Raw genomic sequence first — 21,883 nt, 5'->3', positions numbered from 1 at the left:
ATGTGGAATTGCAGTGAGAAGGGATGGAGGCAAGAAGTCAAGGCCAATGATGAAGAAGACCTGTGGGTGAAGGTCAGTAATAGGGATAGGATACAAGGGGTAGATATAACAGATGTTATGAAGGAGGAACTTGGCCTGTGACTGGCTGGATATGAAGGGATGGAAAGAATGAGGAATCCAGGATGACTTCCCAGTTTCGAGCCTGAGTGACTATGGAAATAATGAGTCCTCTTACAGAAGGAGGGGCACCCCAAAGGAAGTCTGTCTGTAGTCAAAGAGCAATTTCATTGCAGTCATGTTGCATTTGAGGTGGCAGTGGACGATCTTAGTTGAGGCAGTTATGGATGCACAGCTGACTGAAAATTTCAGGAAGGAATTGAAATAGATTTTTTTTTTTTTGAGACAGGATCTCACTCTGTCATCCAGGTGGAAGTGCAGTGACTCAGTCACAGCTCACTATAAACATGACTTCCCAAGCTCAAGCAATCCTCCTGCCTCAGCTGCTGGAGTAGCTGAGACTACACATGTGCCACCTTGCCTGGCTTATTTTTTAACTTTTTGTAGAGATGGAGGTCGGTCTTGCTATGGTGCCCAGACTGGTCTCAAACACCAGTGTTGGTAAATTGTTAGAATCATTTAGGAAAAAAAATGTGTGGCATTATCTACTTAGCTAAAGATATACCCAACAGAAATGAGTGTACATGTGCACCATGAGGCACTACAAGATGTTCACAGAAGTGTTGTTTGTAATAACTCAAAAGTGTAAACAACCCAGAACTCCAAAAAAGAAAAGAATGGAAAAAATAAATTGTGGTGTACTCACACAATACTGCAGAAATCAGCAAATACTCTGTAAAGGGTTGGATGGTAAATATGAAGTCTCCGACATAACTATTCAACTCTGCTGTTGTAGCGCGAAAGCAGCCGTAGACAGCATATAACAAAACAGACCACAGGCCACAGTTTGCCAACTCTTACCACACTGCAGTGAAAACAGAGGAACTCCAATTACACAAGATGAATTCCACAAGCATGATACTGTGTGAAGACAGACACATAAGTCCATGCTATATGATTCCCTTTACATGGCTCAAACGGAAGTATAGTGTTTAGGGCTGCATTCTGGGAAGTAAACTAAGAAGAAAGGCAAAAAAGTCATTATCATGAAAATCAAGGTATTGCAGAGAGGACGGGAGCATTGTGATTGGAAGGGGTAAAGGCTTCTGAAGTGCTGGCTATTTTCTAATTTTTGAATGAATAGTGGTTACCCTAGTGCAGGGGTCCCCAACCCCCAGGCTGCAGACTGGTACTCGTCTGTGGCCTGTCAGGAACAGGGCCACACAGCCAGAGGTGAGCAGCAGGCCAGCGAGCATTACCGCCTGATTAGCAATGGCATTAGATTCTCATAGGAGCATGTATTGTGAACTGCGTGTGCAAGGGATCTAGGTTGCACACTTCTTATGAGAATCTAATGCCTGATTATCTGAAGTGGAACAATTTCATACTGAAACCATCCACTCCCTGCCTCCATCCATAGGAAAACTGCTTTCAATGAAACCAGTCCATGGTGCCAAAAAGGTTGGGGACTGCTGCCCTAGTGTTGGTAGTCTTACGCATGTTTTGTGTCTTTTTCTTTTGTATGTTACATTTCCACTCACCCCAACCCAAAAAAAAAGTTGAAAAAAAGAAAAGACTGAATAGGAAGTGAGTAGGGATAAGGCAAATATGGCTGAAAGACAAAATGGACAAATACTCAGAAGGGACAGAAAACTCTGTGATCTGTCTGGAAACTGAAAATAAAACAGAATGGTAGGAATGTAGCATATTAAGGAGATAGCAGTGAAACATAAGACTTCAGGAGTTTGGTCATAATTTGGTCCTTCATATATCTGCCTATAATAATGAACTACATAGCTCAATAGAGTTGTATTATATTTTAAAATTGCAGTTAGGAAGAACCAAAACAGTGAGTAGATAGTCACACATTGAGTAGATCATCCAAGAGAAAACACTGGAATTCCACAAAAAGTGACAAGAAATACCTAAAACAAGGAAGGAGAAGGAAGTGAGGCAACTTGTTCAGTTGGGATCAGCTGAGGGCTGAGAGAGACTCCCCAGTATGAGGAAAGGTTAAGGGAGAGACCCTCAGTACTTCACCTTCCCACTGTGGACCCCTGCAATTCTAACCATGGGAGAGCTCCTCAACCCTTGAGGCCCTGAAACTAACAGGCAGCTGCCAAGAGATTGTGCCACAGGACTGTCCCAGGGAGGAAGGGCATACTGGGTCCCAAACACTCCCCAATAGACTGAGTACTGTCCTAGATCTCAGTGATGCTAGGGCTGAGCCACAAGAGATATGCGGACTATTGCCCTGTGACTGAGGCACAAGCAACTGCATGCAGGCTACTGCAGCCAGGCCTGAGGTACAATCCAGGTGCAGGCTACTGCCAGGTGCAGGTACATGCATCTGGGCTGAGGCATCAATGACCACAGGCTACCATGCCCAGAGCTGAAGTGCTACCAAGGCATAGGCTATCACGGCAGAGGCCAGGGCACAAGCATCACATGTGTTCCCCACCTGTCCAGGCTGCCACCATTGAAGGCAGCACCTCCCACCCCAGTGACAGGACAGCAGCATGGCCACTGCTGCCCCCAACCTGAGGATTCCACTGGTGGCCTGGGGAACATCCCACTCCTGCTTACCATGACTGGTGCTTGCACATGCTATTGGAGGACTGAGGACAGCCCCTCTAACCTAGCTTCACTCCCCTCAACATGCCAGAGCACACAGCCCAGAGGTCAGGGGATTGTTCAGCTAAGTTCACTACCACTGGCACCTGAACACTCCTTCCAGAAACCTACCCATCTGGCTGCTGCCACCATAGCTGGCACCTATCTGCATGCACCCACCTGCAGGTCTAGGGACTGGCCTACTCAGCCCACCACAGGCACTGCCAACACCAGGTTGCACTGCTTGCAACCCAAAGGTTGCCCCATCACTGTCACTGTAGTCACCCATGCCACACTGGCTCTCCAGGGAGCCAAGGACCCTCCCACCCGCCCAACCCACTGCTACCACTACCGGCAAAATTAAGCTTCCTGGAAGTCCAAGAATTGGCCCACCTGGACCTGCTAACACCACTGCCAACATGTGCCTCACTGGGTCCCAAAGACAGGCATGCTCAACCCTCTGCTGCCACCACTGGGGCCCAAAGACTGGCCTACCTGGCATCCCAGTCCCCAACAAAACCTCACCACAGCATCCACTAATAACCACACCCTAAGCCTCCATGGAAATCACAGCTACAACTGATGTTGTTTGCAGCCAAATAAATCATACAGAGACTACACTATTCCACACACCCAGAATCAAAGCCAAAGCATCCTACCCAACCAACACCATAGATACATCCTCAGGAAAAACCTTTTCCACAAAAGCAAATTCAAAAAATTGGAAGAAATGGCTGTTACACCAGATGCATAGATATCAATATATGAATGCAGGACACATGAAAGTACAAGGAAATGTGACACCTCCACAGAAATGCAATAATCCTCAGGCAACAGATCATAAACAAAAAGAAATTCATGAAATTCCAGAAAGAATTCAAATTATTAACTCTAAAGAAACTCAGTGAAATACAAGAGAATTCTGAAAAATAATACAAATAAATCAGAAAAGCAATTCAGGATATGAATGAAAAGTTTACCAGAGAGATAGATATAAAAATAAACCCAGCCAGGCACGGTGGCTCATGCCTGTAATCCCAGCAGTTTGGGAGGCTGAGGCAGGCAGATCACTTGAGGTCAGGAGTTTGAGACCAGCCTGGCCAACATGGTGAAACCTCGTCTCTACTGGAAAAAATAAAATAAAATTAGCTGGGCATGGTGGCACATGCCTGTATTCCCAGCTACTCAGCAGGATGAGAAAGGAGAGTCACTTGAACCCAGGAAGCAGTGAGCCGAGTGCCACTGCACTCCAGCCTGGTAGCCTGGACAAGTAAGACCATGTCTCAAAACATAAAAATAAAAATGAACCAAACAGGAATTCTGGAACTGAAGAATTCCTTGAATTAAATATAAAATACATTCAAGAGCTTCAACAATAGACTAAATCAAACAGTAGAAAGAATCTCAGAACTCGAAGACAAGTCTTCTGAAATAATCCAGTCAGACAAAAGTAAAGAAAAAAAAAGAATTTGAAAGGATGAACAAAGTCTTCATGACATATGGAACACCATGAAGTTACCAAATACTCAAATTATTGGAATCCCAGAAGGCAAAACAAGAATGAAAGGGTTAGAAGACCTATTTAATGAAATAATAGATGAAAACTTCCCAAGATTTAGACATTCGGGTACAGGAGACTCTGAGATCCCCAAACACATACAATGCAAAAAGATCTTCTCCACAGCACATTATAGTCAAACTGTCTAATGCTAAAGACAAGGAGAGAATTCTAAAAACAGCAAGAGAAAAGTATCTAGTCACCTATAAAAGAACCCCCATCAGACTAACAGCAGATTTCTCAGCAGAAACTTTACAGGCCAGGAGAGAATGGAATGACATGTTCAAAGTGCTCAAAGAAAAAAACTGCCAGCCAAGGATACTACATCCAGCAAAATTCGCCTTCATAAATTGAGAAATAGGGCTGGGCGCAGTGGCTTATGCCTGTAGTCCCAACACTTTGGGAGGCCGAGGCACTTAAGGTTAGGAGTTCAAGACCAGCCTGGCCAACATGGTGAAGCCCTGTTTCTACTAAAAATACAAAACTTAGCTGGGCGTGGTGGCAGGCACCTGTAGTCCCCACTACTCAGGAGGCTGAGGCAAGAGAAATGCTTGAAGCTGGAAGGCAGAGGTTGCAGTGAGCCGAGATTGCACCACTGCACTCCAGCCTGAGTGACAAAGTGAGACTCCATCTCGAATAAAAAATTTAAAAAAGGAGAAATAAAGTCTTTCCCAGACAAGCAACAGCTGAGAGAATTCACAACCACTAGTGCAGCCTTACAAGAAATGTTCAAGGGAGTTCTAAACCTGGAAAGTGAAAGGACAACATTTACCATCATGAAAAGCATACAAAAGTATAAAACTCACTGGTAAAGTAAACACACAAATGAGGAAGAGAAAGGACTCAAATGGCACCACTGCAAAAAACCACCAAGCTACAATGATAAACAGGAAGAGCAAAATAAAGGAACAAAGAACATACAGAAAACAATTAACAATATGATAGGAACAAAAACTCACATTTCAGTAATAACTTCGAATGTAAGTAGATTAAATTCTCCACTTAAAAGATATAGACTGGCTGAATGAATTTTTAAAACATGATCCAATTACGTCTTGCCTATAAGAAATGCACTTTACCTATAGAGACACATATAGACTGAAAGTAAAGGGATAGAAAATGATATTCCATGTAACTGGAAACCAGAAGTAAATAGATATAGCTATACCTATATCAACTAAAAGAGTCAAAAGAGTAAGTCAAAAACAGTAAAAAAAAAAAGAAGACAAGGCACATAATGAATGATAAAGGAATAAATCCAGCAAGAGGATATAACAATTCTAAACATATATGCACCCAACACTGGAGCACCCAGATTCGTAAGACAAATATTGCTAGATCTAAAGAGAGAGATGGACTTCAATGCGAGATTAGTGGAGTACTTCAACCCACTTTCAGCATTAGACAGATCATCCATACAGTAAATAACAAAGAAACATTGGATTTATTTATTATAAACCAATAGATTTTAATTTTGAGCAGTTTTAGTTTTACATAAAAATTGAGCAGAGAGCATAGAGGGTTCCCTCATATCTCTTCACTGCTCCCCCCGCCACCACCATTTTCCTGATTATTAACTTTTTAAAATAATGTCAATTTTTATTTTAGGTTCAGGAGGTACATGTGCAGGTTTGTTACATGGGTATATTGCATGATGCTGAGGTTTGGGGTTCAACTGATCCTGTCACCCAGGTTGTGAGCATAGTGCCCAATAGTTAGTTTTTCCATCTCTGCCCCATTCCCTCTCTCTAGTAGTCCCAGTGTCTATTGTTGCCATCTTTGGGTCCATGAGTACCCAATGAAACACTGGATTTAAAACGGACATTAGATCACATAAACCTAACAGACATTTACAGAGCATTTATTCAACAACTTCAGATTACGCATTCTTATTAGCACACGGAACATTCTCTAGAATAATCATATATTAGGCCAGAAGATGAGTCTCAACAAAAAAATTTTTGAGCTAAGTTCTCTCTCTGTTGCCCAGGCTGGAGTGCAGTGGCACAATCATGGATCACTGCAACCTTGACCTCCCAGGCTCAAGTGATCCTCCCACCTCAGCCTCCCAAGTAGCTGGGACCACAACCATGTACCACCACACCCAGCTATTTTTTTTTTTTGTAAGTTTTGTAAGTTTTGTAGAGCTAGGGGTCTCACTCTGTTGCCCAGGCTGGCCTCAAACACCTGAGACAAGCAATCCTCCTGCCTCAGCCTCCCAAATTGCCAGGAGTACAGGCATAAGCCACTGCACCTAGCCAACTTTTTTTTCTTTGAGATGGGGTCTCCCTTTGTCTCCCAGGCTGGAGTGCAGTGGCGCAATCATGAATCACTGCAGCATCAACTTCCTGGGCTCAAGCAATCCTCCCACCTGAGCCTCCTGAGTAACTGGGACTACAGGCACACACCACCACATCTGGCTGATTTTTGTATTTTTTGTAGAGACTGGGTTTTGCCATGTTACCCAGGCTGGTCTTGAACTCCTGACCTCAAGCAATCTGCCCACCTCAGCCTCCCAAAATGGTGGTATTACAGTCATGAGCCACCATACCCAGCCACAATTTTTTAAAAAATGGAATCATATCAAGTATTTTCTCAGACTACAATGGAATAAAACTAGAAATCAATACCAAGAGGAACTTCGTAAACTATACAAATAGATAAAAATTAAACAGCATACTACTGAATAACTATTGGGTCAATGAAGAAATGAAGAAGGAAATTTAAAAATGTCTTGATATTAATGAAGATGAAAATATAACATATCAAAAACTGTGGGATACAACAAAAGCAATACTAAGAGAGTAGTATATAGCAATAAATGCCTACATCAAAAAAGTAGAAAGATTTCAAATAAACAGTCTAATAATGTACCTGAAAGAACTAGAAAAGCAAAACAAACCAAACCCAAAATTAGTAAAAGGAAAAAAATAAGAAAGAGTAGAACTAAACAAAATACAGACAAAAACAATACAAAGGATCAATAAAACAAAAAGCAGATTCTTCAAAAAGATAAACAAAATTAATACACTGCTAGCTAGACTAACCAAGAAAAGACCAAAATTAGAAATTAAAAAGGAGCCATTATAACTGATACCACAGAAATACAAAAGATCATTACAGACTATTACAACTATACACTAACAAACTGTAAAACCTAGAGAAAAATAGATAAATTCCTGCACACATGCAACCTACCAAAATTGCATCAGGAAGAAATGGAAAACCTGAACAGATCAGTAATGAATAGCAAGATTAAATCAGTAATGGAAAGTCTCCCAACAAAGAAAGTGGACAGATTCACCACCTCAAAACTGAACAAATTCACTACCACATTCTACCAAACATACAAAGATGATCTAATAGCAATCTTCCTCAAGCCATTTCAAGAAATTGGAAAGGAGAGCATTCTCCCTAATTCATTCTGTAAGGCCAACACAACAAAAAAAGAAAACTACAAGCCAATATCCCTGATGAATATAAATGCAAAAATGCTCAACAAAATACTACCAAACCAAACTCAATAGCACATCAAAAAGATAATACACCATGATCAAATGGAATTTATACCAGTGATGCAAACATGGTTTAACATACGCAAATCAATAAACATGACACATCACATCAACAGAATGAAGGCTAAAAAACATATGATCATCTCAATAAATGCAGAAAAACATTTTTAAAAATTCAACATCCCTTCTTGACCAAAACTCTCAACAAACTAGGCATAGAAGGAACATACCACAAAATAATCAACGCTATATATGACAAACCCACAACTGTAAGAAAACTACAGAACACTAAGGAAAGAAATTGAAGGCGGCCAGGTGCACTGATTCACGCCTGTAATCCCAGCACTTTAGAAGGTCTTGGGAGGATCGCTTGACTCAAGGAGTTTGAGACCAGCCTAGGAAACATAGTGAGAACTCATCTCTAGGAAAATTTTAAATTTTTATTAAAAAATTTTAAAGAAAGAAATTGAAGAGGACACCAAACAAATGAAGACATGTCCTGCTCATGGATTGGAAGAATTAATACTGTTAAAATACTGCCCAAGGCAATCTACATATTCAATTCAACCCCTATCAAAATACCAATGTCATTTTCACAGAAATAGAAAAAAAAAATACTAAAATTTTTATGGGACCACAAAAGAGCCAGAATAACCAAAAAAATTTTAGGAAAAAAAGAACAAAGCTGGAAGCATCACACTACCTTACTTCAAAATATATTACAAGGCTATAGTAGCCAAACAGTATGGTATTGGTATAGACCAATGGAACAGAATACAGAACCCAGAAATAAATTCGCATGTTTACTGCCAACTGATTTGCAACAAAAGCGTCAAGAGCATACTCTGGGGAAAGGGCACCCTCTTCAATAAATGGATATCCATATGCAGAAGAGTGAAACCGAACCACTATCTATCTGTCACCACTACAAAATCAACTCAAAATGGACTAAAGACTTAAACATAAGACCCAAAACTATAAAACTACTAGAGAAAAACATAGGAAAAACACTTCAGGACATTGGCCTAGGGAAGATTTTATGGCTGAGATGTCAAAAGCACAGACACCTAAAATAAAAATAGACAAATAGGATTATATTAAACTGAAAAGCTTCACAGCAAAGGAAGCAATCAACAGAATGAAGAGAAAACTTACAGAATAAGAGAAAATATTTGCAAACTATTCATCCAACAAGGGACAAATATCCAGAATATACACAAGGAACTCAAACACCTCAATAATTTTTAAAAATCACGTTGAAAAGTGGGCAAATGACATGAATAGACAATTCTCAAGAGAAGACATACAAATGGCCAACTGGTATATGAAAGAATGTTGAATATCACTAATAAGCTTATGTTCAAATGTGTTTATTAGCACCGATGTACAATATTTGTTCTCCCTTTCTAACTTTTCTGGATTTCTCAGTTTGTAATTCCTCCTGAAACTTTTATGTGTGTGTGTGTGTTTCTTGCATTAACATTTCTACTATGGTGAGACTCAAGACAATATCCTTACTTTATTGAGAGTGCAAGAAGATGTGGAATAGACCAGAAAAGCAGAACTTATTCCAATGATGCAAAATTTTTCTGATATCACCAGAGACGAGGTATTTCTTGGGAACATATTCTGCACCTAAACAGGAGCCTCTTTAAGCATCAGTTTTATCCTATTATAGCTATCTTCTTGGTGATTATTTTAACATGTTATATAATTCTGCTTTTAAGAACTGTGTTCTGAAACAACAGAATGAAAGGGGGATGATTTCATTATTGTTATCAGTTTAAATGAATGACGTATGTAAAAGCCCTTTATGTTGTGGCCCCAGACCAATGTTTGTATAGTTACTTTTTTTTTTTTTTTTTTTTTTAGACAGAGTCTTGCTCTGTGGCCCAGGCTAGGGTGCAGTTGCCCCATCTTGGCTCACTGCAACCTCCGTCTCCCGGGTTGAAGCAATTCTCATATCTCAGCCTCCAGAGTAAGTGAGATTACAGGAGGGCACCACCACTCCAGGCTAATTTTATATTTTTAGTAGAGATGGGGTTTCACCATGCTGGCCAGGCTGGTCTCGAACTCCTGACCTCAAGTGATCTTCCCACCGTGGTCTCCCAAAGTGCTCGGATTACAGGCGTGAGTCACCATGCCCAGCCTATATTTGTGTAGTTATTTTATCCAGTTTTGTAATTCATTTTATTCCCTCTGGTGTCATCTGTCTCTTTTGCTATTATCATTGTGTCCTTGCTACTTCTAACCCAGTGGATCTCCAAGCCTCCACCAGAAGACTTGGCACTGGACATGAGATGCTCTTAGATTGTGTACACAGACACAGAATTAAACATTGGATCACTTAAACAGAAAAGTATGCCCTTTTCAACTTCATTTAAGCCTCCCCATCAGTTTGGAGTTAATATGTCTTTAACACCCTTCTAATGGCTAATTTTTCTCCTTTTTTTTTTTTTTTTTTTTAAGACAGAGGCTCACTATTGCCCAGGTTGGAGTGCAGTGGTGTGATCATGGCTTACTCAAGAAGTTGCAGCTTCAAACTCCTGGGCTTAAGCGATCCTCCCACCTCAGCCCCCACATAGCTGGGCCTTATACACACGTGCCACCATGCTCAGCTAATTTTTAAACTTTTTGTAGAGACAGAGTCTCATTATAGCCCAGTTTCATCTCAAACTCCTGGCCTCAAGTGATCTGCCCACCTCAGCCTCCCAAAGTGATGGAAATTACAGACATGAGCCACCATGCCCAGCCTAATTTTCCTTGGCCAGCCCTGTGGCTCAGTCTTTGGCAAATAACATTATCTAGCTAGAATGTAATAAGTTTTCTTTTCATTGTATTTATTTGTATGACAGCTTTCTACTTAAGATAAATGATTCTGGTGTTATGGTTATATGAGTGATACAAATTCTTTTTGAGATAAATTTATTTTGCTTAAAATTAAAATTAAAAGAAAAATTTAAGGATATGACGAAAATTGTGAAAGGGTACTCAGACAACTAAAGTTTGGGAAGCACCACCCCAGTTCAGTGAGCAGTTGGTTGAGAGAGTTGTTAAGGGAAGGTGGCTCCATGCCTTTCTTATGGAAAAAGTGGATGGACTTTCTGAGAACTTTTTCTGGTAAATTGAGGTTATTTCTACTGTTCTGTTATTGCAAAAGTAATTGCTTTGCCATTGAAAGCAACGGCAAACACCATAATTCTTTTTGCACCAACCTAATATATTTTTGAAGTTGCTGGCAGTCTGCTTTCTAGTAAAGTTGAACAAAAATCTCTTTCACCTCTATTGGTTTAGCCTTTTTTTTTTTTTTTTACTAACCAGATAGATATTTTTAAAGGAGCATGTCAGAGTCCCACTCCACCCTGCCACATGCAGTTTGGGGTAGTATTCCCATGTGTAACTGAATCTTCCATTGCCTCGTCAGTGTTCTACCTGTCAGCCTCTTCTGTGTGACAGCCCTTCAGATATATCCAGATGGTGCCCTGTTCCTCACATATTATTTTGCACAGAGTTGAAGGACACCCGTCAGGGTCTCCAGACCCCTCATTATCCTGAGCACTTTCTTTTGAATGTACTCCAGCTTGTTATTGAATGTCTCTAATTTCACCCGTAAATTGAACACAGTTTACTTATCCATTTGACAGATATTAATTGAACATCTGTCTGCTAGGCAATACTCTAGGTATAGAGATATGGCACTGAACAAAGCATGAATATCCTTGCCCTCACAGAGCTTTCATCCTGGAAGGCAGATATTAAATAACATAATTAGGTAAATAGTGTATTCTGGTTATTATTATTTGGATAGTGACTAATGCTAAAGCAAGGAATATACTAATGAGATGGTCCGCTCAATACAGAATTTAGTGAGCCTCCTGTCTTTGGTGGTAGTCTTTTTCCAGATAGCCAAAGATCACATTAGATTAACTCTTGGCTTATCATTAGTTTGCAGTCAGCTACAGACCACAGGATTTCCCCTTCTCCCTTAAGTGAAAATATATTAAATCAGAGTTCTGTCACTCCGTGTTTTGAACTTAGACTTTATCCCTGTTAGATATTTTTGTTTGGGGACCTTTGTACCACCAAACCAAGAGCTCTTCAAATCTTCACTCTCTTAGCCAATGTATATACCACCACTTCTTTGCTATATAATTGACTCTAAGACACTGTTGATTATAAAACACACTATTATTTGATGTACCATTAAGAAAGAAAGATGCACCAATTAAACTATAACTATCAGTAATTTTAGTTTTTACCCATGGCAAAAGCTCTTTTAGACATTTTAAACATAAGTATTTCATTCTATATCTGTCTTACATACATAAGAAAAGGAAATTAAATGAAATGAAGATATTTCTAAAAGTTCCTCACACTTAAGATCTGACTCTTGTGAATCACTTTTACAACTTAGAGCCCTCATTTCCCCATTTTTCCACATAATCTTCCTGTGAGCAGTCAAGAGAATTGGTAATGCCGCATTTCTCAAGCAAGTGCTAGGGTTTTCTTCCACATAGCTGACACCCAGTCTGCTAAGTCTGAGACTGGGGCTTTCCTCATATTGCCAGAGGTTACCAATGGAAAGTTTTCAAGCAGCCATCAGGACTCATATTCTTTTCTTAAGTGATCCTTGAACAGTTTGTTGACTGAAACCTCAAGCACTCTGGGTTGTCCAGCCATGCCACATGGAAAAACAACCAACTTTGCGCAGGTAATGATAAGCACATAACAATCACCACCTGGCCCACAGTATTGAAAGATCCCGGGAGGATTTCCAAGGCTTGTTATTGGGTTCAATTTTATAATTTGTAAAGACACCTTCACACAAATGAAATGCTCACCTCTACTCATATTTGTAATCAACCACAACCTATGGATTTTTGTGTTTCACTTTAGTCATGTAAATATTATTTTTAAAATAAGCCTTAAAATTCCTTACACCGTCATTAATTTTTAGGTTTTCATTTTGCAAACTACGTTGCTGGATAATCAAGTAAAACTGCTGGGGAAGTATCAAAGTTCTTTATTTTTCTTGCATCATTTTTGAGAAAGAAAGCATATGCCTTTTTAACCAATAAAATAGATGCCATTGTACTTTTTAAAAATTGTTGATTTAAACATAAGAAATAAACCTATAAAACTCCTAGAAAAAAAAAAAAAAAAAACAGAAGAAAAGCTTCATGACCCTGCACTTGGCAATGATTTCTTCCTTTTGTTGTTGTTGTTGTTGTTGTTGTTGTTGTTTTGAGATGGAGTTTCACTCTTATCGCCCAGGCTGGAATGCAGTGACACGATGGCTCACTGCAACCTCTGCCTCCAGGGTTCAAGCAATCCTCCTGCCTCAGCCTCCCAAGTAACTGAGATTACAGGCATCCGCCACCATGCCTGGCTAATTTTTATATTTTTAGTAGAAATGGGGTTTCACCATGTTGGCCAGGCTGGTCTCAAACTCCTGACCTCAGGTGATCCACCTGCTTCGGCCAGGTGATCCACCCGCTTTGGCCACTGAAAGTGCTGGGATTACAGGCGTGAGCCACTCCACCTGACCTGACAATGATTTCTTGGATATGACACCAAAGCACAGGCACCAAAAGTAAAAATAGATAAATGGGACTATATCAAACTTAAAAGCTTTGGTGCATCAAAGGACACAGTCAACAGAGTGAAAAGTCAATATGTGGAATGGGAGAAAATAATTTCAAATCATACATCTGATAAGGGGTTAATGTCCAGAACATATAAATAACTCCTACAACTCAACAACAAAGAAACAACCCAGTTTTTAAATGAGCAAAGGGTTTGAACAGATATTTCTCCAAATGGCCAAGAAGATGTGAAAAGATTCTCAATATCACTAATAATTAGGGGAATACAAATCAAAACCACAATAAATTATCACCTTATACCTATTAGAATAGCTACTATCAAAAAAAACAAGCGTTAGTGAGAATGTGGAGAAATAGAACCTTTGTGCACTGTTGGTGGGAATGTAAAATAGTTCAGCCAGTATAGGAAACAATATGGAGTTTTCTCAAAAAATTATAAACGGAATTGCTATATGATCCAGCAATCCCACTTCTGGGCATATATTTAAAATAAAAGCAGGATCTCAAAGATATATTTACACACCCATGTTAAAAACAACATTATTCACAATAGTCAAGAGATGAAAACAACCCACACGTTCATGACAGATGGATAAACAAAATGTGGTATATATATTCAATGGAATATTATTCAATCTTAAAAAGGAAGGAAATCTTGTAACATGCTACAGCATGGATGAACCTTGAGGACATTACACTAAGTGAAATGAGCCAGTCACAAAAAGGCCTACAGTGTTGTAAAGATACAAGGAGGATTCCCAAGCCTAGGCACATCCCTTATTCTTAGAGTGAATTTTACAATTTACGAAGACACACTTTCACAAAAATGAAGTGCTCACCTCTACTCATATTTTTTAAGTTATCAACCACAATCTATGGACTTTTGTGTCCATATGATTTTGTGTCAATATGATTCCTCTTATATGAGGTATCTAACGCAGTCAAAATCACAGCAAAAGAAAGTGGAATGATGGTTACCAGGGTCTGAGGACAGGAAGTAATGGAGAGTTGTTTAATGGGTATAGGGTTTTATTTTTTCAAGCTGAAAAAGTTCTGGAGGTTTGTTTCACAATAATGCATGTATATTTAACACTACTGAACTGTACACTAAAAAATGGTTAAAATGACAAAATTTTGTTTTTACTACAATTTTTATACCTGTTAACATATATTATGTATCTTTTTATTTTATTTTTATTTTTTTTTTATTTTTATTTTTATTTTATTTTTTTTTTTTGAGGCGGAGTCTCGCTCTGTCGCCCAGGCAGGAGTGCAGTGGCCAGATCTCAGCTCACTGCAAGCTCCACCTCCCGGGTTTACGCCATTCTCCTGCCTCAGCCTCCGGAGTAGCTGGGACTACAGGCGCCCGCCACCTCGCCCGGCTAGTTTTTTGTATTTTTTAGTAGAGACGGGGTTTCACCGTGTTAGCCAGGATGGTCTCGATCTCCTGACCTCGTGATCCGCCCTTCTCGGCCTCCCAAAGTGCTGGGATTACAGGCTTGAGCCACCGCGCCCGGCCTATGTATCTTTTTATTATAGTAAAACATACATGACATGAAATTCACCATTTTAACTATCAGTAAGTGTACAGTTCAGTGACGTTACATACATTCACTTTGTTGTGCAGCCATTACTGCAATCCGACTCCAAATGACATTTAATTGGGTGGTGAAGGGGTTACTATGGAACTAAAATAATGATATAAAATTAATTACTAACTGCTGAGTATCTGGTAAAAATACAGAACAATTGAAATACTTTCAAATACTCAATATGTAGTAGCATCTTAAGTGCCTCTTTGAACTTCGTAAGTGCCTTTTTTGTGTGGGCTTTTGCAGTTCTTCACTATCTGGGATGATAGTAAGATTGCAAAGAACAGAGTGTTGACCTGCCTAAATTTCCCTGAAGTCTAACCCAAAAGTAACCCAAAGCTCTGGGAGGGTGGACTTTTCCCAACCCTGAGTTCTTGATTTCTGGAGTTTCCTTCCAACCAGTGATGCCAAGGTAGATGAGGTGAGGCAACATGAGGCATATGCCCTGACAGTGACTTCAACCAAGTCAGCAAGAGCAGCAAGACCAGCAGTATGCAGAAGTTCTCCCAAGCCCACAAGCTCGTGTGAACTTTTCTGAATAAAAGCCTCATTCTTCTCCTTCACTAAATCATTATTAGTGGTACAGCCTTCTCCCAAATTTCTTTCCGGATTTCATTCAAAGATGGAGCTAATTAATTCCCATGTAGTTCCACCTCTCAGTATTTTTTCTTCATTTGCAACATGGCTTTTTCTCATTGTAATGTCATTAAAATGAGGAACATGCAGTGGAGCCTTATGCTAGAGACTCCTAAAGTGAATATGACCTTTAACCCTATTTGGATTCTCACTATGTTCTTAACCATCCCCACTTCCATGATAAAAAGAATTTTTACAAATTCCACGTCACTGCCTATGTTTTTCTCTGTTCTGTCTCTCTTCTCCAAAGCCTAGATAATGTGAAAGATTGTTCCTGAAATTGCTAGCCTAACTTTTTTTATTTCCATTAGCTAATCTCAATTGCTTGCCTCTTTTTATGCAATAACTTCATTTCTTAATTCCCCTTATGAGCAGTATTTCCAATTTAACATAGTGACCTAAGGAACATGCTAGACACAGAAAGGCATGGATACGATAGGTTCCTCACCTTAAGAAATTCTCAGTCTAACAACCAAGACACATAAACAAATAACTATAATACAATCTGATAAGGGCACTAGTAGAAGGACATGCAGCTCAGAGGAAGGAATAATTAACTCAGGCTGGGAGAACAGGGAAGGAAATGAAGGTCTGGTGGCATGAAACAGAGTGGCAGGTTCAGAAATTCCAAGTCCTTCCAGCATCCCAAAGCAAGACATGTAAGAGAAAGACTAACACGAGTGGAGGCTGAATCAAGAGGCAGAGGCCAGACTATGAAGATTCTTTTGTATCACGCTAAGGCATTTCCACTTCCTGCAGTAAATAATTTTCTTTAAATTTTTTATGGATTAGTATATAGTTCTCAAAATAATTTTAGGTTATGTTTCATTCCTCAGTCTTAAGAGTTGCTTCCATTTTGTTATAGTTTTTCAGTTCCTTTGTTTAGAAATCAGAGTTGATAGTCAAAATACTAAAGAGTAAAATCAAATGAATCACAGAATTGCCACACCAACAAGCAGAGCTGGGCTGTTTACAAGGAAGTCCAGCTGTTTCTTCAAAGTCCAGGATCATTCTCTTTGTTTTCATTCCTATTCATAATGATGAAGAAAATATATTGCAAGTAAAATACTAATTTAAATCCAAAAGAGGGTGAAAATTGGAGGAAGTGGACCCTTCCTGGTTTATATAACTTTTCTGTTGAGCGCTTATTTTAGTTTTCGAAGTTGGCATGAATACCCACTGATGGTGGATTTGTTTCATCTCATGGATACTAATGTAAGGGGAGGAGGGGATTTCCTCTGGCCCTTCCTCCTCATCTGCTTCTTAGCCTCCTTCCTGTGCTCAGGCAATCAGCAGCAGTTCTTTGCTGGACACCACTCACCACACTGACAGAGGTCAACAGCCCACTAAGCCCATATCTAGAATTAATTTCATATGTCTTGTTACTTAAGAGCTAATCAAAATACAAGTCTATTTCTGGATATTACTTCTTGATTGTTTTTCATACAATGAGAAATACTGTAACAAATAAAGTTGTTATTTAAATTAATACTGCTGGAACATTAAGAACATTTTCCCAGATAGCATACTCTTTTCCTTTTACTAGTCTAAAGTCTGTACAGATAGTGCTATTCTATAGTTTCTACAGATTTGCTCTCCTTCAAGGAATGGTTTAATTGCAAATCAATTTTTCATTCAAATTTCCACTACGCTTAGAATTTTTATTTATCAAAGAGAACTACTGGATATTTTTACTTTTTCATTCACCTTTACTCAAGCATTTACATGAGTGCCATGAGAAATTATATGTTTAGCTTCCCAGATAAACTTAAAACACAGTGCTTTGAAAGAGTAATTAGAAATAAGAAAGCACTTGACAAGTGCTGCTTAATAAATGCCATTTCTCCCATTTTAAATTATTAGATTATTATGGATTTTATTTTTAAGAGATTATGCATCTTGGCTGGGAGCGGTGGCTCACACCTATAATCCCAACACTTTGGGAAGCCAAGGTAGGAGTCTTGCTTGAGCTCAGGAGTTTGAGATCAGCCTGGGCAACATGGTAAAACCTCGCCTCTACAAAAAATACAAAACTTAGCCGGGTGTGGTGGCATGCACCTATAGTTCCAGCTACGTGGAAGGATTGCGTGAGCCCAGGAGGTGGAGGCCACAGTGAGCTACGATCGTGTCACTACACTCCAGCCTGGGGGACAGAGCAAGACACTCTCTCAAAAAAGAAAAAAAGAAATGATGCATCTCATCTTGTTCAGTCATAAAAATGGCTGACTCTTCAAATTATTATATCTCCTATGTATGTCTTCAATATCTACTAATGGAAATAAAGTCACTCAAATGAAATCCTAAAAAATGAAACTGCCTTAATTGAAAAAACTCATTGTATTTCTGCTTTAGACATAGTGGTGATATTATGTATCTACTAATTTTTAAGGTCACTTTTCCTTTTTTCTGAAATGACTGTAAAAACGTAGAAATACATGTTAATGTAAATTTATCTGAGATGAAGCCATTGGAGATGTTTGTTTGTTTGTTTGTTTGTTTGTAGAGACAGGGTCCTACTATGTTCCTGCTATGTCGCCCAGGCTGGTCTCAAACTCCTGGGCTCAAACAGTCTTCCTGCCTCAGCCTTCCAAAGTGCTGGGATTACAGGCATGTGCCACTGCACCTGGCCAAGATCTTTTCCTATTCATTAGCATTATCACACATAGGTAGAAATAATGTATAATTCAATTTTAAGAATGTGCAAATTTCTCTTTGCTTTTGATATTTCAGCTTCATCAAACCCAGAAGTCATCAAGATAAATTCAATTCTAGATATAGTAACAAAAGTGGAAGACTATTATCTTAAAGGATATATTGTCGGGGCTATTCATCCTGTTATACAACCTGTGGGGCAGCGAAAACACCTACCTGCAAGTTACCTGTACAGAGTGGTGCTATCGCGCTTGAAATTAAGGTAAGCATGCTGTTCAAAAAAGAGGCAGGTGTGGGTGACAGTTCTCTTTGTCTAAAAGAAAAACAAAATTTTTGAATCAAGTGACAGAGAATAAAGGACACATGGGGGTTTTAATTTAAAGCACATTTTCCAGCAGTGGAACCTGGATTGAAGCAAGGAAATTTTATACCTCTTTCCTTAAAACTCCTGATTGATTTTTGCTTCTCGCAGACAAATGTGTCCTGAGAATATCAATGAACAAAGGGAAAGCAAAATAGATTCCAGAGGCACCTGGAAGCTCCTGTAGCCACTTCAGCAGACGCAGGAGTAGCAGCGAGCTACAGATACTAACACTAGGCTGAAGAGCTGAGCAGACCTACCAAGTCCACTTCCACTAAGCTTTCTGACTGTGCTACATTGTTTTATTAATAGTGGCAACATCAACTGTCTCTACATTCTAAAACTTTTTTTTTTTCAAGACAGAGTTTCGCTCTTGTTACCCAAGCTGGAGTGCAATGGCACCATCTCAGCTCACTGCAACCTCTGCCTCCCAGGTTCAAACGATTCTCCTGCCTCAGCCTCCCCAGTAGTTGAGATTACAGGCTTCTGCCACCACAGCCAGCTAATTTTTTGTATTTTTAGTAGAGATGGGGTTTCACCATGTTGGCCAGGCTGGTCTCGAATTCCTGACCTCAGGTGATTCACCCACCTCGGCCTCCCAAAAGTCCTGGGATTCCAGGTGTGAGCCACTGCGCCCGACCCATTCTAAAACTGTTAACGACAGAAAGGCCTACTATGACAAGTTCTCACAAATTGGACAGACCTCCTGTTAACCTTTCTCCAAAATCTAATTGAAAAGCTAAGCATTGCAGTGTTTTTTATTTTAATAGCTACTTTTCCAAACAATACTGCAACCATTTTTGCCAGGCTAGATTGTGAATTTGATAGTTTTCATGGTCAAATACTGTTGTTCTTTCCAATGAAGAATAAAAATAACCAAATATCTTAGATTAACACATTTAATATTTTTTTTACACAACCTTTCAACTAATATGTTACTTAATGACAGGGATGCATTCTAAGAAGTGTATCCTCAGGCTGTTTTGTCATTGTGCGAACATCATAGAGTGTACTTACACAAACCTGGATGGTACAGCCTACTATGCACCTAGGCTGGATGGTCTAGCCTATTGCTCTGAGGCTACAAACCTGTACAGTCTGTTACCGATTGAATACTGTAAGCAATGGTAACACAATAATAAGTATTTGTGTGGCTAAACATACCTAAAGATAGAAAAGGTATAGTAAAAATATGTTACTCTATAATCTTATGGGACCACCGCTGTATATGCAGTCCATTGTTGAGAGAAACATCACTATGCAGTGCATGACTGTCTATCCAAACCATCCTAAAGACCAGGGGAAAAACTATGTTTTCTCTTTATAGTGATGGATCAACAGCAATCACTTTATCAGAGGGCTAAGCAGAGAAGGAAAAAATGAAATTAGAGGAAAACTAAGAAAATAGGAAAATTTCAAGAAACAAGAAAGGGCCTTAAAAAATTCCAGGTGTGATTTTAAGGAATACTATCTCCCATAGAGTAATTGCCTACTTTAACATGTCTGGCAGGGTGTGTACAGGCTTCAGCTTTCACTAGAATATGAAGCCTCATCAGATGTTTACTAGTTCAAGCATTACTAAGCAAACATGACATTTTTGCACAGTAGTAATGCTTATGTCCTAATTACAAATCTTTTCAACCATGTGTGAATTATCTTTTCTGCTTTTAAGATTACTTCAGACAGACTTAGCAGTACCCTGGCAAGGCTAAGAATAAGCAAAGAAAAAAGATCAGAAAAGAAGAAAAAGGGAAAAGGGCAATATTTATTGGCATTTAAATGGAATTTTTACTTCTGCTTTTGTTCGACAAGATATAACAACAATCTAAAATTATTTCTTATAACTTTTATTAAAACTACAGACATGAAACTTTTCTTTCTAAATTACAATTTAAATTAATAGCGGTTTAAATTAAGGAAATTTGAGTTAGTAGAAGTTATTGTGTTTTTCTGGTATTTTTTAATAAGAAGATAACCATCAGGCTTGAAATAACAAAAAATTATTACCGTGACCCTGTTTGTGAGTTGCTCACTCATTTTCACTGAGCATATTAGCTGAAAAACAGCAATTGGCCTCCAACCATGAACATGTTTCCTCTGTTACAGCCCAAAGAATTCGGCAGCACCCAGTGGACAAAGACGCCCAAGGCTTGTGATTGAGGAATGTCCCCTAACTTCTGAGGCACAAACAAATGACACCGCAAAAGAACTGATAGAAAAGGTACTAAACGTATGCACTTTTTCATGGGATATTGAGAAACATTTGGTATTTCATCTTCATCAATTTCCTTTTTCACCCTAAAAAGAATAAGGAAATGACAGGCAACTTTTCTACCAGAATTTAAAACATATCGAAGTACTTGTGCCAAATTGTAAAGAGTTTAAAACAGAAATACAGCCCAGCGAAACGAAATGGACAATCAGAACTAAATTTAACCAAATATAAGAAGTTTAATGACAAACCTGATGAAATAAAATAGAGGAACAACCATTATTTAAGGAAGGCTGTTGGAAAAGTAGGCAATTGTTCTGCAGAGAATAAATTCCGCAGTTCAGATGAGATAAAGAGGTAATTTTTTAATATAAAAAAAAGAAAACAGGAAGAGTAAATATATTCAATGAATAGATTAAGGAGTTTGAGTATATAAATATAAGTTAACTGTACTAGGAAAACTAAGCTTAAAAGGGAAGAATCAAAGAGAAATCAGCAACAGACGTGTCCTGTGGAGCTTCATTTTCAAAATATACATTACAGGAAAGGAATACAAATCCATGAAAGTAATATGCAGTCTTAAGTGGACAGAGACCATGGACAGCAAATGTAAAAGAAAAAAACATCAATAATTAGGAGACAGTTGGTAACAGGTTCAACCTAATAATGTTTAATGTTAATAAAAACTGAGAACTAATACCTCACCAGTATTAAACTGGGAAATTTAATTAAAATCCAGTATTGCAAAGCTTTAAGACAAGTTAAGGCCAGGTGTGGTGGCTCACACCTATAATCCCAACACTTTGGGAGGCCAAGGCAGGAGGATCACTTAAGGCCAGGTGTTCCAAGACCAGCCTAGGCAACATAGCAAGACCTCCAACTCTACAAAAACTGAAAGAAAAAAAAATCAGCTGGACGTGGTGGCACATGCCTGTAGTACCATGTACTCAGGAGGGTAAGACAGGAGGATCACCTGAGCCCAGAAGTGAGCCTGCAGTGAGCTGTGATCAAGCCACTAAAA

The 21,883-nt window shown here is 39.1% G+C and overlaps 1 protein-coding gene across 3 annotated transcripts in view; it reads left to right on the top strand.

Moving 5' to 3' along the window:
* The window catches only part of RFTN2 (raftlin family member 2), an 84,607-nt gene that overhangs the window by 5,064 nt on the left and 57,660 nt on the right, over positions 1–21,883 (top strand). For all 3 annotated transcript variants that reach the window (XM_073019893.1, XM_007965751.3, XM_007965750.3), the window contains exons 2-3: positions 18,368–18,551; positions 20,757–20,871. In XM_073019893.1, the coding sequence (XP_072875994.1) occupies positions 18,368–18,551; positions 20,757–20,871 (299 nt within the window). The remainder of the gene's footprint in view (positions 1–18,367; positions 18,552–20,756; positions 20,872–21,883) is intronic.

Source organism: Chlorocebus sabaeus, chromosome 10 (assembly GCF_047675955.1).
Source record: "Chlorocebus sabaeus isolate Y175 chromosome 10, mChlSab1.0.hap1, whole genome shotgun sequence".
Classification (NCBI taxonomy): domain Eukaryota; kingdom Metazoa; phylum Chordata; class Mammalia; order Primates; family Cercopithecidae; genus Chlorocebus; species Chlorocebus sabaeus.
The sequence above is the reverse complement of the archived record's forward strand: the minus strand, read 5'-3'. Positions and strand labels throughout refer to the sequence as shown.